The sequence below is a fragment of the Candoia aspera genome, chromosome 3 (genome assembly GCF_035149785.1).
Source record: "Candoia aspera isolate rCanAsp1 chromosome 3, rCanAsp1.hap2, whole genome shotgun sequence".
NCBI lineage: Eukaryota > Metazoa > Chordata > Lepidosauria > Squamata > Boidae > Candoia > Candoia aspera.
This window is the reverse complement of record NC_086155.1, coordinates 170710005-170737511: the sequence shown is the minus strand read 5'-3', so window position 1 is coordinate 170737511 and position 27507 is coordinate 170710005. Positions and strand designations below refer to the sequence as shown.

Genomic DNA, 27507 nt, shown 5'->3' with positions numbered 1-27507 from the left:
ACACAAAGCTTTTGGGTTGGCTCAGGGAGTTGGGAGTAGGTGGCGTGGTTTTACACTGGTTCACCTCCTTCCTCCAGGGCCGGTCCCAATCGGTGTTAATAGGGTGCGAGAAATCCAGCCCACGGCCCTTTCTTTGTGGGGTGCCACAGGGCTCGGTACTCTCTCCGCTCCTTTTTAACATTTACATAAACCTCTGGGTGAGATCATCCGTCACCATGAACCCTAGTAAGATGGAGTGGCTGTGGATTAATGCACCTCAGGTTCTGGGAAATTGTCATCTTTAGTTCTGGATGGGGTTACACTGCCACAGACAGACCCGGTGCGTAACTTGGGGGTTCTCTTGGAATCATGACTCCTGCTTGAAGAGCAGGTGGCAGTCGTGGCCAGGAGGGCCTTTGCTCAACTTCATGTTGTGCACAGTTACGCCCGTTCCTGGACCAAGAGGTCCTTCAAACAGTCACTCACGTCCTGGTCATCTCCCGTATAAACTACTGTAATGCGCTCTACATAGGGCTACCCTTGAAGAATATCCGGAAGCTACAACTGGTCCAGAATGCAGCCGTGTGGGCAATCTTGGGTGCTCCAAGGTTTGCACATGTAACACCTTTGCTGCGTGAGCTGCACTGGGTGCCAGTTTGCTTCCGGGTCCAATTCAAGGTGTTGGTTATTATCTTTAAAGCCCTACATGGCATGGGGCCAGGTTACCTGAGGGACTGTCTCATCCCCATCACAACAACCTGTCCCACTCGGTCATAAAGAGAGGGCATGTTATGGACCCCATCCGTAAAAGAATTCCATCCGGTGGGGTCTCAGAAGCATGCCCTCTCTGCAGTAGCTCCCGCCCTTTGGAACATTCTTCCCACAGAGGTGAGACAGGCCCTCTCGCTCCTGGACTTCCGTAAAAAACTAAAAACCTGGTTTTGCCAGCAGGCTGGAATGGGAAGGGGAATAGCCATTCCTGGGGATGGCTAGTGCCACAGAATGATTTTAAAAGGGCCCATTATACTCACAGACTGATAGAGAACTCTCAGCCATCTAGATTCTATCTCATTTTTATTCTTATTGTATTTATAATTCTTTGAATTTTAACTCTGTTTTTATTGTAAACTGCCCAGAGTCCCTCCTTTGAGGGGGAGATAGGAGGTGATAAAATTTGATAAATAAATAAATAAATAAATAAAATAGACTTTATTCTGAGTCACAGTAATGTTTAGCTGGCTTGTTTTTTTTTTACTTTTGTTTGAAAGGGGGGGAGAAAAGAAACCCCAAGATTGTTTTTGTTAAGCACTAGCTTATCTGTATAGCTCCCGAGGCTCTTGGATCATGTCATAAACAGGTACTCCAGACCCTGGAACTATCCAGTCAAGATCAGATCCTGCAGCCTCTGCACCATGGAAACAGGGTCACAAGGTTTTAGGGCCAGACTTTGATAAAACCCTTAGGACTGCCTCTTGAGCTGGGAGCTTCTGCCCAGACCTGAGCGCTGGGTGCTGTGGAAATTGAGCTGCCCTGGGGTATCTCCGCTGTCTTTACTAAGGGAGTCCAGACAGCCTATGGGAGATTGGATATCAACTTGCTTGGCATGATTTTTCTTTATGTTATGCTGTTTATGCTTCTGTTTAATCTGCCTAAACTGTGTTTCTGTTTAAATCTCTTCACTTAAGTTAATAATAAAGCTTAAAATCTCTTTATTCACTAGCGTGCTTATTGTCTCTGGATATAAAAGAACCAATTGTCTGGGCACCTCACTGCCTGGACACTTGGCAGAACACAGCTACATGAAACCACTGTGTAAAATCAGTTCCTTGTACAAGGTCAGGTATCCTCAGTATACTGATGATATCCAGTTATACAAGTCCAACCTAGAGCAACCATGTGATGCTGTAAAGGTTCTTTCCCTATGTCTAGAAGCTGTGGGGGCCTGATGGGAAAGAACAGGCCTTGGCTCTACCCAAGCAATAGTCAGAGACTGTGGATTTTGGGATCCCTCAGTTCTAGGGACTCTCCTCCTTTAGTTCTGGGTAGAGTTGTATTCCTCCAGATGGAATTGGTGCACAATTTGGGGGTCCTCTTATACTCTTGGCTCCTGCTGAAATAGGAGGTAGCAGCCATGGCCAGGAGTGTCTTTGCAGATATCGAATTCCACACATTCCTGGATTGGGGGCCCGTCTCACAGTCACTCACATCTTAGTCACTATCCATATGGACTACTAAATGCTCTACACAAAGCTGCCTTCTACCTGGACACTGCAATCAATCTAGAATATAGTATGAGCAATTATGGGCACAACTTGGTGTGCCATTGTAACATCACTGGCTTCCTATACGTTTCTGGGTGAAATTCAAGGTGCTGTTTAACCCCTATAAAGGGCCAGATTATGTGTGGGACACCTGTATCTCTGCTTGTCCCTTGATATCTGGCAAGTAGGCATGTTTCAGGTTCCTTCTATGAAACAATGTTACCTGGCAGAATCCAGGTGCCATGCCTTCTCTGTCACAGTCCTGCCCCATGGAACAACATTCCCCTTAAGATTCAGATGGCCACAACACTACTGGCCTTCTTTAAGGCCCGAAAACCTGGCTCTTCCCCTGGGCATTAGACCAGAGCATAAGATGAATCTGTCCAGAATGAAAGGGTTTTTTTGTTTTGTTTTGTTTTGTTTTTAAATGGACTATGCAATCATTGGCCTTGATTATTCTGTTATTCTGTTCTGGTGTTTGCTGTGTTATGTTTTTATTCCTCTGTTTTTATGCTACTATCCAACTGTAAGCTCTTTTGTAACTTAGGCAGCCATATAAATCAAAGGAAAGGAAGGATCAATTTGAACAGCAATGTATATTATAACTACATATACCCTCAAGTCTTATTCCTGGTTTCATCATCAATAAATTCTCTTTAGAGGGAATCTAGCAAGAGTGGAAATGTCTCTGCTAGATTCTGGTTCCGTGAATGGAAGAAGTTTTTCTTTTCATGGAATGCCCAAGATATTGCAAGAAAATTTTATCATACAGAAGCTTATTGAGAAGTTTGTGTTGTGTTTAAGAGTTCTAAAACAGAAAATTGAATTTATTTTCAGCTCCAATGAAATCCGGAAAACCTACCTTTTAATGTTTCACTCTCTCTGATAAGGAATGCTCCAGGTGCATTTCCTGGTGCTAGAAGTTGCCTTTCTGCATCTTTTCTGGTTATGTCTTTAAAGAACCACCTGAAAAGTATTATTTTAAAAAGTTAAAAAGTTACATATTTTTATCGTTTCACAATTGGAACATGGGAAAAAAATAGCAGTGAAAATCAAATATTTTAAAAGAAACCTACTCTTCTGTTTCTAAGGTGTTGACTTTTGCAACATAGTTGCTTGGGATAAATCCTTCTTTCTTAGTAGTAAGGGATTTAGCCCTCCACCATTCGCCATATCTAAAAAAAGAGTAAAATAAACACCATTATTTTTGTAAAAAAGACTTCACTGATCAACCTCAGCAGCATTCAAATAAGCTTACATTTCAATTGAAGGAAACAATAACTATGTTCAGAAATCATACTAATCGAGGATTAATGGTTCAGCATGAATCACATCCAATGAAACAGTTGCTCTGTTTAGGGCTTATCATCCAAATGCAGAATATATTGCTTGCTTCGTCTAACTGTAGAACACAGCAATAAGCAAACTACTAAAAATATCTGTTTCAATGACAAAAGTAACCACATTCTCTGTTTGTAAGGCATACTATGATCTTCACTAACACATAACAACTGTTTCCCAGACAGGCTGGTTAGAAAGCTAAACCAGTGGAGCCAAGCACTTACCTTCCATATACAGCTATTAAGCTTGGTTTAGCATGCTACTGAATATGCCCAACATATTATCAGTTAATTATGTTTGGGATCAAAACTGGTTTGAGACCTCATGCATATTAGGTCTTGCATTCACTTCCAAAACAGGTATTGCTTATCACACAGTTTTAGATGACTGACTAATTAAGGAAATATACAGGTCAACATACTGATATCCACATTAACTTCCACATTTGCATTTCCATGGAAAGTAACAGTATTTCTGTTAGCAAAACAAATCCCAATAGTCTAGAGATTGATATGTTTATTAAAGCAATACTTTATGGATAGAGGAAAAGCAGTAAACTTTTAAATGGAAACCAATGTTACACAGGTGTATATGGCTATAAAGGTATATATGTCTGTTTTAGGACAATATGTTTACAAACATTTTGAATGGGAAAGAATGGGAACATAAGCTGTCTTTAAAAAAAAGGGACTGAGCCAGAATTACACACTTAGATTAGAAGTGATACTGCAGGACTTCTGCCTCTGATCTTTCCCATCAACTGATTCTTCAGCAAGAGATCTAGAGACTGAATTTGAAAATATACAAAGGCGATATGTATTCCAATGGCCGTATTGTTATACCCATCCAATTGGCCAGCTGGTCAGGACAGGTTAACCTGAGTAACAGTGGATAGCTTGTGAACTTCATGGCCAATGAACACAGACTTTCCCAGTTTTAACCTGGCACATGCTATACGCATTATTTTAATAAGACTAACGGCTATGGCCTACTGGAATTAAAATGGCCAATCTAAGACTAATTGCTGAGCATACCCCTAATCTCATAATTACCTAGAAGTAAGTAAAAGTAGCGTACGCAAGACTTCTATACTTACTCCTCCAGAACTCTCATTTTTTCTCCTTTTTTGAAAGACAAGTCATCTTCTTGAACACCATCATAAGGGTATAAGGCTATCACAATGTCCCAATGTTCTTTCTCCTCATCTAATGCAGAAATGCAATAAGTATATTCTCAATCATTTATTATACTCAAATAATGGCAATTTCTTGTAGTAATCATGACTTTCTATAAACATACCTTCCTTACAGAACCTTTGACCTGGCAAAAGAATATCTTCATTTCCCTAAAACAAAATAACAAGTTATTTGATATCATCAGACTTATTGTAATTTAAAATACAGATCATATAGGTTTTTTTCCTAAGTTGATTATTTTGGGCTGTGTTTTAAGCATCTGCACTGCAGTTTGAAATGTCTGCATACAAATTTATCAGGAATACAGCCACTGTGGGAACTAACTGGTTCCCCTTTCACCTGAACCACCAATCCTCTTCTCTAAGCTTCAAGCTATATAGATTCATGAAAAAATTTGCAAGAGCCAACTAGGCAGCTGTATGTTTATAGAGCAACAGAAGTATTTAATGTGCCTATAAAAACAACAACAACAAAGGAGTTCCTTGTTAACAATAACTGATATACAATCTACTCTGTTCCAATAGAAGACAATATCTTTAGTTCAGGGTTGAACTGTGGAGTCCTTGGTGCTCTCTGAGCTTGGTGGTTTGCTTGCAGACATTTCATTACCTAACTAGTTAATATCATCAGTGCTGGTGAATGTGCGGTTTGCTCCCTGTTTATATACAGTAGCTTGCCTTGCCATTGTTGGAGGGGGTGTGGTTTTCTCCTTCATAGTTCGTTGATTAAGGTATTGTCTGTCTACTTAATTGTTTGTTTCCTCAGTAGTTCTACTGGGCTTATTGAGATAGGATTTATTTAAAGTCAACACGCATTCCTTTTTAGATTATTTAAAATCATTGGGAATTCTGCCATGCTAATTCATTGCCAAAGAACATTTATGGCAAAAATTGAGTATCTTGACTGGAATATCAGCATTTTTTGTGGATTTCCTGAAAACAAAACTAACCTACTTTTTGGTAAAAACAAATGTTTTTCCATTTTAGAGCACAGCTCGTTAACATATCAATAGACAATTGTTGATTAATCTTCAAATGATCTATCAATTGTCCAATAAGAAGGGCCAAATTTAAATATTAAGGGGCTCTTGGCAAAGAGTCCACAGTGGCCCCTTTCTAGATCACTGAGTTCAAACTGTGTTTATCTGGCAGTAGGCAATCCAGTGTAGAAGAGTCTCACATTTTCAATAATGCTCCTGATGGAACATCAGTCCAGAATACGGTAAGAAAATTAAATGGAGCATATCCTTGATGTTTCATACAGCACTGCTTTTTCTGAAGTCCAGCCAATCCCGGAACCCTGCTGCTAGTAACTGAAATACTAGTCATCAGCAATACTACTCCTTATTATGTTAAAGGAAGTACACATGAACAGCTGATACATCAGTTGCGGAACACAACTATCAGTCCACAGTTATCTAGGCTGAATTCACACTAAAATATGTTTTGTTGAATAACCTGGAAGTGCTGAGTTTATGTATAGTAGTAATCTAAAACCTAAATATAGCTTAATGCAGTGGTTTTGTATTTGGTGGGCACTTCTGGAGTTATGGAGGCAGATTTTGAGCACTTTTACCAAATGGCTGCTGTGATGGGCATGTTGGTCACAGAAGTCCCATTTATCTGATGGCAAGCTGCTTTCCTCCACCTCTAGTCTATAGCTTCCCAACATGCTTTTCCATAGGACTATGGAACAATTGGGATTTGAAAGAAAAGGTGATTTAGAGAAAGTGTGGACTCACACATCTCACCTGCTGGCACCTCCTTAAATCAAATGCATCTTTTCCTGGGATTGGAAGCAAGATCAGGAAAAGTTCAGCTTCTTTGAGGAGTTGCCAGCAAGTGCAAAATGAGCAACTCCATGCACTCCAAAATTCCTTTCCCCTTTCAAATCCAGATTGTTGCACATTCACATTGTATAACATCTCAGCTTATCTTTGCCATTTTTTTTCCGGGCCAGTAGACCCAATTCTAAACAACGCAACAAAGTACCATTTCATTTTCCAATTATGCTCAGGGCTTAAAGGCCCCATTCAGTTAAATGTAGATTTTGCCTAAGTCAGTGCTTTGTGGCCTACTACTTTTTCTTTTTCATTAAAATCAATCTCAAAGAAGTAAAATCATGCATGGCGGGGTTTAGCACAGTCTGTAACACCAGCTGGTTTTCTCACTGTATGATAACTGAAAAACAGTTATCCTGTTATGGATAAAATTGACAGGTGCATAATCTAGTACTCAGGTCCTAAACTGTGGATTCAAAACAATGATACTGAATTTTTGGCTTCATGTCTTTCTTACACTTAGGTTTCTGTTGCAAATTATCTTGTTTATCTGCAGCAGTTTTTTTAAAAAAATTGAAAAAAGTGTTTTATGAAGGTATCAATCTTGAAAATGGAGAACCACACCTTTCCCACAGCATGTTTTATGGGAACAAATGCAGTATCTGTAGGATTTAAAAAATGTCCATAGTTTTAAAAGATTTTGGACACTGGACACTAGAGATAGTGTAAGTTAACATTTTTTCCCATGTGTATGGGACTACATGTGATTAAAAAGTCTGCACAGCTCCTTACATGGACACTGTGCATACAGCCCTCTGCAAAGGAAGAATATAAGAACGGCCCTGCTGGATTAGGCCAAGGGCCATCTTAGTTCTGCAGTTTGTTTCTCAGAGTGGCCAATACCTCTACGGTGCTTGCAAGCAGGGTTTGGAGGCATATCCTTCTGCCATATCCATTTCCCCCCTGCAGCTGGTATTGGGGGGATTCTACTCCCAAACTGAAGGTAACACAGAGTCTTTAAGATAGATCTGTCTTCTGTGAATTTATCTAATCCTCTTTAAAAGCTGTTAAAGTTTTTGGCCACCACATTCTGTGGTTATGAATTTCACAGGTTAATTACTATACACACTGTATGAAATAGTAGTTCTTTTTGTCTGTTGTAAATCTTCAAATCACCTTCATTGAATTACCTTGGTCATAGTGTTTTGAGAAAGGAAGGAAAACTTCTCCCTCCCCACTCCATGACATGATTTTATACACCTAAATCATAAATTTCACAATTACATTTACATTTAGTTTGTTTTTTTATGTTGTTATTGTATTATTAGGCTACAGTGGTATTTATACAGTATTGATTAGAGATTATTAACCCTATGATATTTAGTTAAACCTTTAAAGGTTTGTATTAATATTAATATGATAAATGTATAAGTTTATATTAATATTAACTATGATTTCTAAAATATTAATGTTCGTAAGTATAAGGTTGCTTAAATTGTACATCTGTCATGTTCACTGATTCAATGTAGTTTATACATCGTAACGTTTCACATGCCATGGCACTGACGCGCGTTTCTGTTTGGGAGGGAGCTGCTGTGAGACCTTGTACCAAGCTCTGTATGTGAGCTACAGAGCTACAATATAACGTGTTTGGGTTATGTTATCTGTTCAAGGACTTTTCCCGCAGACCATCAGAAACCGTTAGGACCACCTGGGATTGTGAACTTGAGAAGATTCTACGGGGGGAGGGATTTCATTTGCACCGAGGGTTTTTAGTTTGAATTTGGCACGCTTTCATCATTCTCAGCTTTCTCTGTGATCCTGCATCTTTAATGCATTCTTTAATAAATCAGATATCTTTGAATTCCTACTCATGAGTCTGATGGTGTTTTAGAATAGGCAACCATTACAACATCTAGAGCTAAGTGTAGCATTCATGAACAGCTGCAAAGCACATAGAATTATTTGTTTTATAATAAAGATTTCTATCTTAAGCTTAATATTCAATACAAGATCTCCACCATATTATTACTTGTTGTTTATGCATATTAAAGAAGGTAAAACAAAACAAAAAGAAAAAAGTCAAAGAAGTTTTTATAATATCCCTAAATCTATTAGTTTGTTCTATGCTTCCTCATGACACTCCAGTTTAATATATTGTGTTAAATTAATACCAGCATTTGTATGCTGCCTACTCAAGTAACTCTAGACATGTAATTTTAGAGTAATATGTAACTGTAATATATAGTTGCATGCAAAGTTTAGACAATTTAGAATGAGTTTAGGCCACTCAATTTGGGCAGCCTTCCTGTTGACTCAAAGCTATTTTTTAATCAGTTTGGTTGTTAATACAGGCAGTCCTCGCTTAACAACTGTTTAGCAACTGTTCAAAGTTACAATGGTGCTGAAAAAGTAACTTTATGACAGGTCCTTGCACTTATGACCATCACAACATCCCTGCAGTCATGTGATTGAGATTTGGGTGCTTCACAACCTATGTGCGTTCATGACTGTCACAGTGTCCTGCGGTCACATGATCACCATTTGTGTACTTCACAGCTGGCTTCTGACAAGCAGAGTTAATGAAGAATCTGGCCATAAAATTGCAAGCCACAGTCATGCAATATCTTGCTTAACAATCACGTCGCTTAGCAACATAGTTGCCAGTCCCAACTGTGGTCATTAAGTGAAGATTACCTGTAAGACCAAAAATGGTGACTGACACATTACACCTATAACTAGCCATGTGAAGACAATGAAACAGGTGAACAAATACTCTAATCTAATCTTGTGATTGTTGTTCTGTCCACTTTCAACAACCATAGACTCTTCTAAGCTGAACATTTGAAACTGAAAATGATTTATTCTTACAAAGCAAGAGAAGGCTATAAAAAAATCTCTAAATGCTTATAGCTAGTGATTTCTATTGTGAGAAACACTGTTAAGAAATGCAGGTTAATGAACCTGTTGTAGTCAATGCAGGAACTGGAAGAACAAGAAAAATCTTTGCTAGAACTGTCAAAAACTGGCCAATCTGAAAAAAAAAACTGCAAATAACTGTCTGAAAAGTTTAGCTGACATTGGAATAGCTGTTAAGAAGTCCACAGTACAGTGTAGCTTATACAATGGTAAACTACACTGTATTGATTGGAGAGTTGTAACAAAGAAATCTATTCCCTCAAGTTATAATCTAAAGCAGGCAGAGGAAAACCTTGATAAGCCTCAAACATTTTAGAACAAAGTGCTTTGAGCCATGAAATATTATTTTTATATATGATCATTGCCGCAAGACTACTATATGTGCAAAAATGGAAAGACTCTGAAATACCCACAGTGGAGGAATTGTTGGTAAAGATGACGGAATTAGCATAGATGGCAAAATTAATTTGTTTGCTTAGAGAAAGATCAACAAGTACATTTATTAGTGATTGGAAACCCCTTATGGACTTTTTGTTGAAAAAAGAAAAAAAATGAACTGGTGATTAATGGATTTGATGATTAGAAAGGGTAGATTATGGAAAGAAGGAAATTATGATTGAAACTTAGAGAGAGAGGGTAAAATATAAATGTACTTAAAACTGCTGTTAACAAGATCAGAAGCCACTTCTTTATTACTTTCTCTTTCTTTTCTCTTCCTTTTGGTTTATTTCTTTTTCACTTTCTTATTACTTTTTAAATTCTTTTTCTCTTCAATTCAAAGTTTGTATTGTTCTTATTCTGTGAAAACTTAAATAAAAATTAATAATAAGAAGAAAAAAGAACAAAGTGTTTTGAACTGATGAAAATTGTTGGGCCATAACAGCACAATTTATATTTGCAAAAAAAAAAAAAGGAACTCATTTAAAGAACCTGACCCCTTGTCAACCATAAAGTATGGAGGGAGTTCTATTGCACTTTGGGCTGTGTAGCAGGCTGTAGCACAAGAAACACTATGCTGGTGGAAGAAAAACTTATTTAACTAAGTATTAATATATCCTAGAAGCTAATGTCCTACAGTCAGTGAAAAAGTTGAAGCTGAAAAGGTATTTCAACAAGACAACAATCTGAAACATACCTTCAAATTGATTGTGTCCTTAATGAAAGAAAGAAAAAGATTTTAGAATCTCCCTGAGTATCTCCAGACTTCAATATTATTGAAAATGTACCGGGAGATCTCAAACGTGCAGTGCATGCAAGGAGACCTAAGAATGTTTCTGTGCTAGGTTAGTTCTTCAAGGAAAAGTGAGGAAAAAAGGGCAAGAATAAAAAGTATCTTAGCTAGTCACAGAAAATGTTAGAAACCAAAGGGGGTCTCACAAAGTACTGACTAAAAGGGTATCCAAACTTCTGAACCTGTTATATTCACTATTTTATTTTGAATCTGTAAACAATGGCACACAAACAGTAAGCATACATTCAGTTTTGTAGAATGATGTTGAATTTCTCTTTCTACAATGTAAAGTTTAGGTCAGGTATTAACTGATACATACAGTTTGACAAGGGATGCCTAAACAACTGCATCCAACAGTATGGGGAGCTATAATATTTGCTAAAATCTTGCTCTTTTTCTCAGTCCCCTGCCCCCTCCCAATGAAGCTTCCTTAAGTAGTCTGCCTATTTTTTTTAAAGTAGTACAAGACAGATAATCAAGAAAGAATTGAGATCCCTGGCTGATAGAATGTGTGATATACATACGCACAGGTAGCCCTCATTTAGTGACCATAATTGGGACTGGCAACTCGGCCATCAGGTGAAGTGGTTGCTAATTGAAACCATGACTGTGCTTATGATCTTACTTCAGATTTCCTTTGCTTTACAGACCTGCGAAGGTCATAAATGCGAAGATTGGTTGCAAAGTTACATCACCCTATCTGCAAACAGCCCTTAAACGAGCCAGTTGCTAAATGAGGACTACCTGTATATAGCTGAAATATGAAGACTTGATTAGTACAAAATACAAAATATGCCCTCTCTCTCCCATTTTATACACACACACACATGCACACTTTATTTGAACTATTACTTACTTCTTAGCTTAGACGATGGTTAGGGTTAGGGTTAGGGTTGGGGTTAGTGTATGCAACATGCTCTTATTTCTATTAAAATCATGTAGCAAATCTCTTACAGGGATAATGCAGTTCCTAATTTTCATAAAGCGTTTTTTTCCAGGAAATAACAGTACCCTTAAAATGTAGTTCTGTTTTGTTATTTTCTTTTAAAGAAAGAAAATAGCAAATATAACAAGGAAAATAAATCCTAAAGCAATTTCTTCCATGGTGGTAGCATTTAAAAAAAGAAAAAGAAAATGGCACTTGTTAAAAAAATGAAGTAATGTATCTCCAAGATTCCACAGTGAAACTAACACCGCTTAGCGATTTATAAATGATGGGCTGTATATTCAAACTGCTCTTAGCTGGAATTGAAGACTCAAAGGCACAAGATTCTGGATTTCATATACATTCTTTGTGGGCTTAAGAACCCACTGCCCCAAAGTTAAACTGCAGACCAAGAAAAGGTTAATTTTAATTTCTGGTTATTTTTTTAAAAAAATAAATATTTAAGCTATGCCAGTCAAGCTGCAATCTCACTGTTGGAATTCTTCCCTGTAACTATCTACTTACTGGCCTTTGCTGTTTATTGGACGTTGGATCCCTCACATAAATAGTTCGTTCAGTTTTACGTACTGATTTGTTCTTCACAGCTAGCCCATCTCCATGCAGACTCTCTTTTTGTTTGGATTTTATACATCCCATATTTCCCTGTTGGAACAAAGCAAAACAACAGAAAGATTAGACAAAAATGCTGTAATATGTATTCACATAGTCAAAGCTATATGAATTTGCAGGGGTCTTTCCATCTTGGCAGCATCATCTACATAATTAAACATTATCCCCAAAGAGATTTGTGAGGCATCTTTAAACAGACAAAATCATTTAGACACTTTGGTCCAAGGTTTTATAAGGTGTTTCTATTTTCACTTTTTACTGCATACAACCCTGAAAACTGATATTTATATGCACCATTTATCATATTTGAATAAAAGTGGTTTTTACTTTATCTTCAGGATGAGTTGTTGACATATATTAAATGATTTTTTTTATTTGATTTATATTTCAAATTTTGTCACCACCCATCTCACTCAAAACATAAAGATTATCAATGATGTTCCATAAATTTTATTTATTTATTTATTTTTTACCCCACATCTATTATTTTTAGGGTAACTCAAGGCGGGGAACATACCAAATACTCCTTCTTCCTCATATTTTCCCAACAACAACCCTGTGAGGTGAGTTGGTCTGAGAGAGGGCGACTGGCCCAAGGTCACCCAGCCAGCTTTCATGCCTAAGGCGGGCCTAGAACTCACAGATTCCTGGTTTCTAGCTTATTGCCTTAACCACTGGACCAAATGTTCTTACAATATCCTTTAGGTATATTTATATCTAAATATAGGGAAAAGTATAGTTCCTATATCAAAGTTTATTTCCACTAAATCATACTCCAATGATCTGCCTGTTAATAGGAATCAGTGAGCAAGTGCTTATAATGGATGTCTAAATGAAAAAGCCTAAGAACTGAAATCCATGGCAAAACTTTTCTAAGTTGACAATATCACAGTCCTACATCATAGTTCCTAAATATACAGGCTCCATGTTCTTAAAAACTTTGTACTAAAGACCAATGCCTTCTGTCAAAATTGCAGATATCCCGTATGTTTGCAGTTATGTGTATAGTTGTGAAAATATTGTATTTAGATATTTTGTGGTTTGGGAACAAATGCATAAATGGAAATATTTTCATTCCTATTCTATTTTAACTGCCCTGGGAGTTTTAATAAGGTTTTTTTTTATAGAGAGAGCAATACATGGACAAGTATACTCAAGCTTTAGATAAGCATATAACTGCCAGAGGTGCACATAGTTTAGTGCCAAATGAAATCTCTTCATTCATTCCAATGAGAATGTTCAAAACAGAAGGACAAGGAATTAATGTGGAAAATGGGGAATTGGATTTTTTAAAAAACAAACAAACATAAAATTATGCTGAAATCTGTCTTCTAACTTTATAAAAGGTGTGGGTGTTTTGTTTTGTTTGCTATTGTTGCTTTTTGCCCATTTGGAAAGAGCCTTCTCTTTTTCTACCTTATGCTCTATTTTCCCCCCTCCTAATGTCTTTTGGTAATATTTTTGAACTTACTGTGTTGTTGAAAGATGAGTGAAGGGGTTGCCATCTATTTTTTCCACTTACATTCCCTGTATTCATCCTTTCTAAATTTAAAATCCTCAAGATTAGTTCCCTCGGGATTTTCCAGTTGGAAGCTGGAAAAGTGTGTATTACTTGAGAGATTATGATACAATGCTTCTGAATGAATGCTGCAATCATGCAGGATCTCATAAAATCATCAAAATCACATCTAATTTCATGACTTCATGAAATTATTTTTATTGTTTTATTTAGAAAGATCAGAGAGCTCTCGTGGACTGGAAGGTAGCCTGGTACCCACGGGCACTGCTTTGAGGCTCCTGGCAGAATGAAGGAATCTAATCACATGTTCCTTAGCCATCATTTCAGCATAGCACTAAATAGGGCAAACAGACTAGAACCAAGCCCATAAGAGCCTATCAAGAAACTAAAGGAAGTTTCAGTCCACTGCCCCTCTTATTCATGATAAGAAAGATCCCACATAAAGCAGCACAGCTGCTTTTCATATCAAGTTCTTTCACATAACATAATGGAAGCTTGATAAAGTTCTGTGTGCAAGAAACATTATCATCACAGTTGCTCAGTATATTCCTGACACATATGAAGTGGATGAAGTTCCATCTAAGTTCTCAAGGGGGCATCAACAAGTTCAGGGCAATCCTAAGCACTGTAGAATCACAATAATTCAATCAAAATGTTTAAGAAACAGAATCCTAATGAACAGGAATAGAGAACCCAAGCCATCTTAATGAGGACTGACCATGCTCTAGCAGTGCTGGGAGAAGAGAAGGAAGGATCCTGACTGAAAGATTGGGATTTATCTGTACTTCTCCCCCAATGCAATTTATCTATGTATTTCACATTCATTATATTTGTATTTTTAATGACATTTTGACTCTGTATGCTGCTTTGAATTCCTGGCGAATTGAATAGAGGCAACACTCCACACTGTTACATTTTGTTGCATGTTCCATTCATAGACTACCATTTTTTTATATGTTTGTGTTGACAGTGACCATCCCCAACCATTTGTCTTTAGATGCTAAGTACTTTCCTGTTTCAACAATTAGCATTTCTTGTGTAATTCCCCTTTGTATAGTTTTATCCTGAAGCATAGATACAAATATAAATTATCCTGTTGCAACAGCAAGTTTGCATAAATGCATAAGCCATTTGTACTCATGACTTATCAGTTGCCTATCTGACCTTTGATCCACAAGTTGCCTGGGAGAGTTCTCTTCCCTACTTACTCACTTGGGAAATATTAACACGATAGCCAGGCCCCTGCTCTTTAGTACTGAGAGATATGTGACAAATTTCCCCACCTCTTTTTTTTTCCACCTGAGTAAGACAAAAAGAATAATACAAATACTTCTATGGAATGATCTAGAAATTTGGAAGTGGAATGACATGAAGCTTGAGACAAAAGAAACTAAAAATTGGGGTGGACATTGCTTTAATGCTTATCTGCCTTGATTATTTTTAGATTCTTTTATTTTTATTTTTTTTTAAATGTAGATAACACCTTAGGGACGCAGTAGCGCTGCAGGTTAAACCACTGAGCTGCTGAGCTTGCCGATCGGAAGGTTGGCGGTTCGAATCCACATGACGGGGTGAGCTCCCATTGCTAGTCCCAGCTCCTGCCAACCTAGCAGTTCGAAAACATGCAAATGTGAGTAGATTAACAGGTACCGCTTTGGCAGGCAGGTAATAGCGTTCTGTTTAGTCATGCCGGCCACATGACCACAGAAGTGTCTATGGACAAACACCGGCTCTTTGGCTTTGAAATGGAGATGAGCACCGCCCCCTAGAGTTGGACACGACTGGACTTAATGTCAAGGGAAACCTTTACCTTTACCTTTAGATAACACCTTAAGCAGTTAGAGGAAGTGATTTAATTTATTCTCAATAAATCATGCAAAGTATGGATTAGAAAGCAAAATCAAGATTAGACCAAGATCCATCTACTGATGTATGGGATTTGGCCCTCAGATCTAAATATCAATTGCTTTTTGCTCTCTGCCAGGCCATTAGATGCAAAGTCTGTCTTAAAGACTCAAAAGGGACTTCCTGAATAAGGAAAGAAAATATCATAATTTCTTCAAGGGCTAAGCATTTTTCTACAATTAAGTGTTCAGTATACTCCAATATTGCCTTCACTCAGTAGCCAAAAATACTTTATTTTGGATTAAACTTAACTATATGAGAGTTGAAGAATGCCTCTAGCTCAGCGTTTCTACAGCAGTGCTTTGAAAGCAGGTTTTATCAAGAAAACGTAATTAAGATTAATTATGATAATTAAGATTGATTAAGATAATTATTCTCACTTTTAATTTTTTCCAAATATTCTTTGATTTGGCTCTTTTATATACAATTCCAGGTCATCAGATTGATCTTACTGTAACTAAATCCTTCCTTGTGCACTTCATCTTTATTTATTCAATTAATCTCCTTTCTGGAGACTTTCTCCTTTCTCTACCACCACCAATTATCTTATTGTCTCTCTCCCACTTTTCCTACTAATGCCTCTGTGAACTAATTATTGCAGTCCTCCAAGGTTTAGAACTTTTGACTGTCTGCTTGTGAACAGCTTGCACTCCTAAATGGGGGAAGTAAAACTTGCCAAAGACTGGAAACTGCTAATACAGCAAAGGACACAGATGAAGAAACTGTGGGGAAAGCAACAGGAAGAGAAAAAAGGAGGTAGCATGATGTTGGGTAAGAAACTAATGCTACAGATATTACATAGGACACAGCTCTACCAATGATATTCACAGGATGGCCAGTTAATTATTTCCCAGCAGTCTGTTGTTCCACACACATCTCTATTTCCAGTTCTGATACTGGAATTAAGTCAGCAACAGAAGAAGAAGTATCTTCAGAAAAAAACAAAAGGGCAGCCCAGAAATGTATTGCATAGTCTTCCCACACATTCTTCTTACTATCCAAAAGATAGGCTTCATAGTGATGCCTGTAGATGAGGGCAGCAGACAAATGAAAAGGCAGGAATAGCATCAGCTAACCCTAACCTCACCTTGTCTGACAAAAACAGACCAACTTTACTTCACCTTTTTAAAAATAGCAACTATATTTGAATACAAAGTTTAAGTATTTATAGTGCACCATAAGACAATCCATGGAGTTTCTCTGCACACCGGAGAAATATGAAGTGAACACAGAGCAACTCCACTAGAGGGACATGCATCTTTTGGGATGAACCAGATATGCCTGTGGGGAGTGCTACCTAGTTCTTTTTCCTTTGATTAATGTTCCCCCTTGGCATATGCTCGGCCAATTAAAGGTCTGCACATACTTTTAGTCTCTTATGGCAACATCTCTCGAAAGCAACCTCATTGTTATGGGAAATATAACTTTTGTTGCGCTGCATATAAAGCCAGCATTCTGCAATAAATCTCGGACAAGAGGAAAGAAACAATGTGATCTTGTTAAAGAGCATGAAACAATTGGGAAGAGGTGTTATAAATTAATGCTAAAGCATATACACCGTATGTAGAAATTTAGGTTCTACTCCTGACATCATTATTTAAAAGTCTTGGATATTAACACAGGAAATAAAAATAAAAATAAAGGAAGAGCTGCTGCTAATCAAAGCGGAAAATACTAAGCCTGATAGATCAATGGCTCTGAATTCACACTAGGTTCATATTATAGTAGTTTGTGTAAGCCACAATTGTTTAGGTTTGCTGATTGTGCTAACTGAAATCAAACAAACTTCATTGTCCCTCAATGCACGTGAACCCTGCTAGGATGAAATAGATTTCTATAGGCTTGGAACTTTTTCTTAGTATACTGTCTATGTCAGTCTCAAATTGTGACAATGATTGCATGAGCACTAGTTTATTAGTGCAAAGGCTCCTAGATAGAAGTCTCTTCATATGCTGATTCAAAAGTCTCTAATGAATCAAAAATGAAGATTAGAATTAAACATACATTTATTGAACCCCCCCCCCCCAAGTAAAATAGAGCTCTGTTTTCACCAGCTCACTTTGGCTACTTATCTGGCAGCATTTTTCACTAACCAGAATACCATTATTTGCTTTGGTTGTTACAGAATAACAACATACACTGTAATCACACCAGAAACTTGGCAGGATATATTCCCTCAGTAAAAGCAACTATTTCTGAAAACTGGGTTCAGTTCTACCCAAAATTAAGATTATTATTTGGCAATTCTCTTTAAAACAAAAAATAATGTTTTGTCTTCCGTTTGGCATACGTCTCCTTCTCATAAGAGGCTGCAACTCTTGCAAATTTAATCAAATTCAGTTTAGTTATAAATAAAATCAGACTAAAAAGTGATTAAATAAATACACTCTATCACATAAGAAGATCCACTTCGGTGTAACGGATAAGGCACCAGGCTAGAAACCGAGAGACCGTGAGTTCTAGTCCCACCATAGGTACGAAGCTAGCTAGGTGACTTTGGGCCAGTCACTTTCTTTCAGCCCTAGGAAGCAGGCAATGGCAAACCACTTCTGAAAAACCTCCCAAGAAAACTGCAGGGACTTGTCCAGGCAGTCTCTGAGAATCTGACACAATTGAACAGATTAAAAAAAATCACATAAGGAAAAAATAACTGCCATTTGGGGCTTTCTGATTATAATTCATGGAGTAGCATGGAGGCTTGGGCTTTCAAATCAAATTTAAGATTTTAATCTAAGCCTTGTAGCAATCAGTACCAGTCCTTTGGGCTGTGTATACATGGGGGGGGGGGGACTTAATGCCAGCAGTGGGATAGGCCATTCAGGTGTAGCTCCTAGGGAACAGGCAAAGAAGAGCCCTGGATGGAGAGCTCTGTGCTCACCTGAGCCCCAGGCAGTGAGTGTAGCTGGCAGAGGCTGCCTCGGGAAGGCCAGAGATGGCATTCCACCACCTTCACATGAAGAGGTACGTCCTCTCGTGATCAAGTTCACTGAGTTTGCTGAGAAATGCCACCTCTGCTGCTGCTGCTTCCTGCCTCTCCTCTCCATTTATGAGGCAGCCATTCTCTCCTACCTCAGTGGCTACATGAGCACAAGGAGGGCCTGAGTGACCCTGGCTTCACTGTCTGCAGGGGACATGCAGAGGGAAATTGTCAGCAAAAGGAATATAAAAGTCAAAGGTGGCAGGGCAGTGGAAAAGCTTGCTCCTCCTATCCCCACCACTGCTGCCACTCTTGGCTATTAGGGGCAAGCTGACAGCCCCAACCTCAGCTGGGAGGGCATCTCAGAGGGGTCTGCTGCTGCTCAGTCTGTCCCACCCAGGCATGGAGCTTGGTTTTCTCCATAGCCCTAGGGAAGATCCATGAAGCCTGGCAGAAATCCACAACTGCTGCTCCACTTCCAACCGCTGTGTGAAGCACAGCCAGAACAAAATACTTGGAGGCCAGATGTGGCCTGCTGGCTGGGAGTGTAAAACCCCCTGATTTAGTAGAGATATGTTTGAGCGATGTACAGAGGTTCTGCTCTGAGGTCCTAATCAACATTGCCCCCTTCCAGATATTTACTGTAGCCAGAATTATGTCTGAAGCGGCTACAAAAACAGAAGATGGAATCAATATATATCTTATTTAATGCAGATGACTTTCTAATGCCAGCTTCTACTCTCCTTAAAAATGTTGCCTTAAATCAAAAGAAATTCAGTATTAGTGGATGTCAGGAGAAAAGTTATGAATCCAAAAGATAAAAATCAAATGCATTTATTTAGTAAATTTGCATACAACTGTAATCAAGGACTCCCAGTAGTTTTTAAAATAAGGACAGCATATATAACTTAAAACATCCACAGCTGCAATTATTACTATTGTTATTTCTAAGTAAGTAAGACATAGATCCAGAACTATAAGAAAAGCATTGAATTAACTTATTTCCTCCTTAATACACTGATATTAAAGTAATACTGGTTATTAACAAGACAGGGCAAAGCATTCAGTGCTGGTTACTAGCCCCTTTTTACTCTCAGCATTAAGCAGTAACTACCTTCTCTGTGGTGATGCCCCAAGGAGTAAAGCAAGCTTGCTTTTAAAAGGAAATGGTCCTCCTATAAGATTTAAGCAGCAGATTAACCAGTCAGGAGGTTCTGAGTCATGCCTGGAAACCCATCACTGTGCAAGAATGTTTCTGTCTGTGAGGGGTGGGGGGAGATGTGGTTGCTTGGTAGCATTATCACTCAAACTTAGCAGAAAGGAATAGCTAACAGAGTATTTCCTCAACAAAAGAATATAAGAAACTTTACTCAGTATATAATCAGGCAAATAAAATTAAAAACCAGAGTTACAGAGATACTGTATTAACAATACAAGCCTATATCTAAATTGAGTAGGTAAGGAATAAAGAGCATATCTGAATTGCCTTATATCAAGTCAGATTTTTGGCTCACAGAGCCCTGCACTGAATTTTTCCTAAGGACTATGGAAGCAATATTTTCCAGAACTACAATCCCTAATCCAAACCAATCCTTTCTTTTTTTGACCATGGGAAAAAAGCTTCCTAAATTTAAAAAAGTATTGTCTAATTATTAATATAGCTAAATGCTATACTTCTAATTTTATTTTGTTCGTTGTTCAGAACACCACTCTAGACATAAAGAAGAGCCATTTATAAAGTTACAAAATAAATAACTATCCAGATATAATTTATTTCCCTTTAGTGTAATAGTACTGTGGATAATTAATTCAAAGCACAGTAGGACATAAAGCAGATTCCAACTGGTGGCAAGATTATTTTATAATGGTTGCAATAATTTTGAAACATTTTTGCCACATCATATTTATGTTGCCAGGCAAGGCAAGCATTTGGGAATAAACAAAATGGTGGAAGACACCACCCAGATTTACTTACTAAGGTAGTTTCCTCCTATAAACTTTGGGAGGCCACTAAGCCCAGTACCAACACCTGACATTTAGGGAATTAATGGCAGGGTCATTTGTGACTAAAATTGGTCAAGGCATCCTTATTTGATTTCTCTGACATTTTAAAATAATCTCATAGAGTTCAGGATCTGCGAGAAGTCTGACATTTCCAGATAGAATGCGAGAGATACTTCCTTCTCTGAAATTCTGAAGAGCCACTGTGGACAGAATCAAGTGAGGTATAAAAATGAAACAAAACACCTTCTTAGTAATATAATGCCATAAATTCTCTCTCCCAGTTCTATCTGGAAATGCCTGACTGCATGCAGATCCTGAACACTTTGAGATTATTAATGAGTCATGACCCTCTTGCTCTATGTAAATGCTGGCCACATTAACTTCTAAATACAGGGAAGGAACTACAAAGCCTTCCTCCATTTCCCAGCCCTATAACTTAATGGCTTCATCTCAAATATTTCAGTAGGATTCTGGCTACTTTTGTTTGAAGTATCAAATGGTACTTAGAAATCATTTTGTAATCATATGGAAATGGAAAAATATTTCATTAAACCTCTGTTGAAGGAGGAAGATTCTTTTTTTTGTTGTTGTTATGCTTACTCGAATGCAAACTGGTAAAACTGTATTACTATATGTCAGTCACTGTATTATTCATTTGGTTGTTATTGCTGAATAGTAAGAGATATAGGAAAAGATTATGAAGATCTTTTTCTTCCATAGCTGTGCTGTTTCTCTTCATTATTCTCTTCCTCTTGTCTCTTCCCTTTTTTCCTTCTCTAAATCAGCCTCTGTTAAATATTATTGCCTTTATTAATCTTTCTTCCTTTCCCTCCCTACTGATTCATATAGTATTAGTGATTAGTTGATCATTATTGTTAATTTGTGTAGAGGGCAACTGGAAAATTGGCATGACTTACCAATCAGGTTTTATACTTTTTTTTTTCTTTAATCACGCTATTATTACTTGGGGGAGAGTGGCTTTGTCTTTTATATGGTTCAGATAAAGTATGGATGGCTGTGACAGCCTTTTTTTTTGGTTGTTTTAATTTAATAATTTGTAATTGAAATCTCTTTCATAACATGACATTTTAAAAGGTTGGGGTTTCCAGTTAAGTGCAGACAAATGTTAGCTAACTATACAAAGATGGGAACTGAAATTGCTTCTTTTTTCAACACAGACTAACATTGTTCCTAAAGTTAAGAAGCTGTTACAGAAAGCTTGGGCAGGGGAGATTTATGTATGTAATAACTTCAACATGAGAGAGGAATTGGCATTTTATTTAATAGGTTTTCTAAGCTCTCAAGAAGAAATACTGGATGAAGAAGATTGTATTGTGAGATCTGTGTTTAGCTGTCCTGAATTTGTATGATCCAACTAAAGATTCTTCAGAACAAATACATATTTATTTTCAACCTCTATATACTAAGGGTTTGTTTGTTGCCTCTGAGTAGTCTTGACTCTTGGTGACCACCCAGACATGTTTTATTAGCAACATTTTTGGAAGTGGCTTGCCATTGCCTTCTTCCTATGACTAAGAAAGAATGACCCATCACCCAGGTGGCTTCATGCCTAAGGCAGGACTAGAGGCTCCTAGTTTCTAGTCTGGTGTCTTTAACCACTGCACCAAATGTCTCTCATATACTAGGTTAATGGGCCATATAAGGGTTGGAGGTTGTTTGAATCAGACTTTGGATCCTTTTTAGAACATAGCACATATATTCGGTTGCAGGGTCCACTTCTTTGCACGCTGTGCTTGCCTAATTCTTATCCCAAAGCTTTCAATGCATGGCATGAGGAGTTTCACTTGTCAGACAGTTTGTTGCTGAGTGTGATGCTGATTAGGGCTGAAAGGAAGTGACTGGCTCAGGGTCACCCAGCTGGCTTCTGTGCGAAAAGGAAAACTAGAACCTGGATCTCCCTGCTGCTAGTCCAGCACCTTAATCATTACACCACACTGCAGTGTATATGTCTACATTTAATTTAACAGCTATGTGGCTGGCAGTTAATTCTCTCCAACAAGAATATCTTGTATCTGGCACACAAAAAACATTTTTGAATAGATAATTTCCTGATAGCCCATCTTTACTTTGTGGTAGAGATGCTTTCAGATCCTATCACAGATGTTTCTGTAAAGTTTGTTGCTTTGCTTGAGAATACTATTAAATATACTCTTTAACTGGTCCTTTAACATATAGTTTCTGAATGATAAAGATTTTATTAAGCAGAAGGAACAGGAAAGAGCAGGGTTTTTTAAAAAATTAAGATGATTATGTCTTGGATATGGAATACTGCTAAAGCCTTTATCTGTGGATGAACCATAATTTTGTGTATTGTATTATGTTTATTTTCTTCATAAAACAAAGAAGCTACAATCAACTAACATTAAAGCTCTAGAGGAGAAAATTAAATAATCATCTCCGTACACATTACCTCTATCTCCTGATCAGCACAGAATTTTGGTCGCAGCTAAATTTGAATTTAACAAGCTTTATACTTCCAAAACATTTTTTATTACGTTAAAGCAATGACATTGGGAAAAAGAAGAAATATCTCGAACAAATTAAGCAAATAATATTGTTCAATCTATTCAGGATACAAAACATAATGTATATACAGATTCTAGAATTATTAAGGAACATTATTGTAATATCAGCCTAATTGTATAGTACCAATTCTTCAAAAAAGAAGATGAGGTGCATTTTTTAATCAGAGAGTTTTATCATATTTATCACAAGGCCAGTTTATGAATATTACTTCCCCTCATTCACTTCAAGAAATTGTGAAATTAGGGAAGATTCCCATATTTGGTGTAAAAAGTTATTGAGTTTTTTGTTTGTTTTACTAGAGGTATATGGCAAAACCTTCTCAAATAATCCCTACCTTTAAGTTCCAATGAGGCAAATATTATAGTTATTCCTAAGCAAGGATTCCACTACATGTTCTAATTACAGGCCTATTTCCTTGATGAATGTGGATACTAAGAGTTTCACAGCTGCTTTGGTCCACAGATTTCAGAATATCCTTCCAACTATTGTGCAAGCAGCTCAGGCTGTAATTAGACAGGAGCATCTCATTTCTGACAATATCATATTTTAACTGATATCTATTTTGACAATAATAAAAACTTTGAAGTAGTTTCTTAGAAACCTTTGAGATGGGTTTTGTCCTGACTACCAGGAAACACACTGAGACAATGACTTGGTCTCTAATATTTATTACTAGTACTTAACAAGAATCCTAACAAACTGAGGAAGCGTGGGAAAACCCAGCCATATAAACCCCAAAGGTTAAGGCGGTCCCGATCTGTGTCTCTTTGAATGGCTGAACAGTTCCTCAGTGCTACGCATGCGCTTGACAGTCTGGGTGGGAGCCCCCTGCTCGCCATCCTTACTCATGACAGGTTTTGACTAATTTTGGATTTCCCTAAAATTTTATATTTTAGATTAGTATTTATTCAGTACTCAAGTCATGGGTGCTTTTTTTTTTAGATAATTTTTTTATCCTGCCTTTATTTTTATAAATAACTCAAGGTGGCCTAATACTCCTTCCTCCTTCTATTTTCCCCACAACAACAACCCCATGAGGTGAGCTGGGCTGAGAGTGTGTGACTGGCCCAAGGTCACCCAGCTGGCTTTCATGCCTAAGGTGGGACTAGAACTCACAGTCTCCTAGATACTAGGCCAGAACCTTAACCACTAGACCAAACTGGCTCTATTGATTATTATTCTTTTGTGTCTTTGACTTAGTTTATATTCCATTTTAATTTGGCTTTATACCTTCTTACCTGCAAAAATTAGACACTTTGAAAACATTAACAGAATTACAATATGAGGAGGGGTTATAAGACTTTTGCATATACTGATATTACTTACATTTTATAAACAGACCAGAAATCTCTCTGACTAACCTCATTGCATTAATATAAGACTTTGAGATCTAATTTACTCTAACTTGAAATAAATCGAATTTTATGTCACTGGGTCACAGTAATAAAAGACAACAATATAAGGATTTGGGTTTTAAGTTATGTTATGAATCTTTGTTTATCCAGAAAAAGTTTCAACTGGTAGATTTGAATTTTTCCCATGTTTTAATGCAAATGACAGAAGATCTAGAAAAATGGCTAACAATTTGTTTGAATATAATGTGAAAAGATAAATGTGATTAAAATGCATTGTATGTGAGCTTTTGGTGCATTCTTCCATGATCTTATTATATTTTATTGTTTTAATGTTTAAGATTTTGTTTTATTGTATGCCATCCACAGTCACATTAGTGAGATGGGCAGCTATATAAATAAAGAAACAAACTTGATTCTAACGTTGATTAATATTTTGAGAGCCTTTATTGTGATGATATACTTTTAAATGAATTTACAACTTATTGAATGAATTGTGTTGTCATTAAAAGGTGTGGAGGAATGAATTGTGGTTCCTAAGTCAGTAATCCTCCTTTAAAAGAGCCCTGAAGATCTGGCTCTTTCCTCAAGCACTGGGTCAGAATATCATATGAGCCCACTACCAAATGCGTCTGGATTGTTGTTAATGGTTGTGATTTTTTCCTCTGGCACAGCCATAGCTAAATATCTGATAAACCAACAAAGGATTGTTTCAAATAATGTGAAATATGCTTCCTATAAACTTAAAACTACAGTTAGTGTCATGAGTAAGGATGGCGAGCAGGGGGCTCCCATCCAGACTGTTAAGCGCATGCGTAGCACTGAGGAATTAGGTAGCCATTCAAAGAGACACAGATCGGGACCGCCTTAACCTTTGGGGTTTATATGGCTGGGTTTTTCCCACGCTTCTTCAGTTTGTTAGGATTCCTGTTATGTACAAGCAATAAAACATTAGAGACCAGTTCCTTGTCTCAGTGTGTTTCCTGGCAGTTAGGACAGTTAGTACTCGCTTAACAACTACAAATGGGACCGGCAACTTCGCCACTAAGTGATGTGGTCGTTTAATGAGACATCACATGACCATGACTTGCAATTTTACTGCCAGCTTCTCCATTGTCTGACTGTCAGAAGCCAGCTGTGAAGCACACAAATGGCAATCACATGACCACGTGATGCTGCGATGGTCACAAACACCCGCCAGTTGCAAATTGCCCAAAACATGAACATGTGAGTACAGGGATCCTGCAACAATTGTTAAATGTGAGGACCAGTCATAAAGTTACTTCTTCAACACCGTTATAACTTCAAATGGTCGCTAAACAGGGCAGTCGTTAAGTTAGGACTACCTGGAGAGTAATATAACAAAAAACTTAGCTTTATGTATACTGGATACCTCAGTGAATGTTGAATAAAAGTTGGTTAAAATCACTGTTGTTGGATACATAACTCAAGAGTTGGACTATTAACTCATAGAGTTTTTTTTTCCCCTATTATCTCATTTTGGATTGACATCCACAGGATTGTTAAAGGACTCTGGATTGATTGCTGTGTATTAAAGATGCATATGTTCTTGACTACATCCTTGGTATAGGGAGTCTATCAAGACATCAAGAATTTTTTAGGCATGGGGGCAGACTAAAAGATTATATAACACTGGGATGAAAAATATGGACCTGTTTTGCCACAGTGATTTGTTGATATATGCTATTTGTTAATATGTGAATTACTATTTTTTTCAAAAGGGCAAGGAAGATTTTTGACCAATAAAATTTATTAGTTTTCAGTTCTGTTTACAAAATAATTTCCACACTCCTTTTGTTATTATCATGTTAATTTTGAAGATATATTCTTTACTAGTATTGTTTTATGTATTTTTTTCCTCTATTAATAAGTTTAGCACATAAGACTTTTTGGAGGGGGGTGCCTTCAAGTCAGTCTTGACTCCTGGTGACTGCCTGGGCAAGTCCCTGCAGTTTTCTTGGCAAGATTTCATAAGTGGCTTGCCATTACCTTCTTCCTAGGGTTCAGAGACAGTGACTGGCTCAAGGTCACCCAGCTGGCTTTTTGCCTAAGGCAGGACAAGAACTCAAGAGTTTCCTGGCTTCTAGCCTGGTGCCTTAATCACTAGACTGAACTGGCTCTCATAGCACATAAGGTAGGACTAGATATTTTAAAGATCTTCCATACAACTATTTTTGTTGGACCATCAGAACCCATCATTTAATTAAAATTCATTGGTTATTCTGATGATTCATAGCCTAGTATGTGTGTGTGTTTTCCCTGTGTCTTTCCACACTAATAAAATCTGGTAGTCCTCAGAATTCTGCCTAATTCTTGACATAGTTGAAACATATGGACATTTCATTTCCCTTCTCCCTTCTTGGAAGGCATTCCTTCCATTAGGTTTGTGTCTGAGGAGTCTATGCAATCAATTGGTCATCCAGTCATATTTGTCTCACTCTTTAGAACTCATCTGATCACTTGACAAGCTTTCAAAATGTTTTGAGTTTTATTTTGTATTTTCGGTACACAAATAGATAAATGGGGAGGAGAAGCTCCTCTTTTTATAAATGAAGGTTCATCAGTTCTAGCATACATTGGTTCTTAAATACAGTGAGGAGAAAATCTGCAGATGAGCCTCAAGAGCCATTATTAATAGGTTGGTTTGAACAGCAAACATTTCAACATTCCCTGTTTAACAGGGTAGATAGAACATAATAATGCAACTTTAAGAGGTACCACAAAGTTATAAGTCTATACAAAATTGATTGGTTTTATAACAGATTAGAAGCATTTTGATTACACATGTGAAACAACTGGAAATATTCTAAGCCATAATGTGATGTTTATTTTTGCCTTAACGTAACATCTGAACCCATAATACCATATCTAACTATAATGATGCCAAAATAACAAAATGTGTTTTGTGACAGTATAACCCTAGCTCCCCCATTCATACATACAACTACCTAAGGGAGGGTTTCTCAACCAGGGTTCTGTG

The 27507-nt window shown here is 37.4% G+C and overlaps 1 protein-coding gene across 3 annotated transcripts in view; it reads right to left on the bottom strand.

Annotated features, from left to right (window-relative positions):
* Nucleotides 1–27507, bottom strand: part of LYN (LYN proto-oncogene, Src family tyrosine kinase) — a 47893-nt gene that overhangs the window by 12639 nt on the left and 7747 nt on the right. For 2 of the 3 annotated variants that reach the window (XM_063299298.1, XM_063299299.1), the window contains exons 2-6: nucleotides 12158–12295; nucleotides 4881–4926; nucleotides 4678–4786; nucleotides 3317–3415; nucleotides 3103–3206 (exon numbers count right to left, since the gene is read on the bottom strand). In XM_063299298.1, the coding sequence (XP_063155368.1) occupies nucleotides 3103–3206; nucleotides 3317–3415; nucleotides 4678–4786; nucleotides 4881–4926; nucleotides 12158–12289 (490 nt within the window). In that variant the 5' untranslated portion in view covers nucleotides 12290–12295. The remainder of the gene's footprint in view (nucleotides 1–3102; nucleotides 3207–3316; nucleotides 3416–4677; nucleotides 4787–4880; nucleotides 4927–12157; nucleotides 12296–27507) is intronic. The other variant, XM_063299300.1, reaches the window with a different exon arrangement.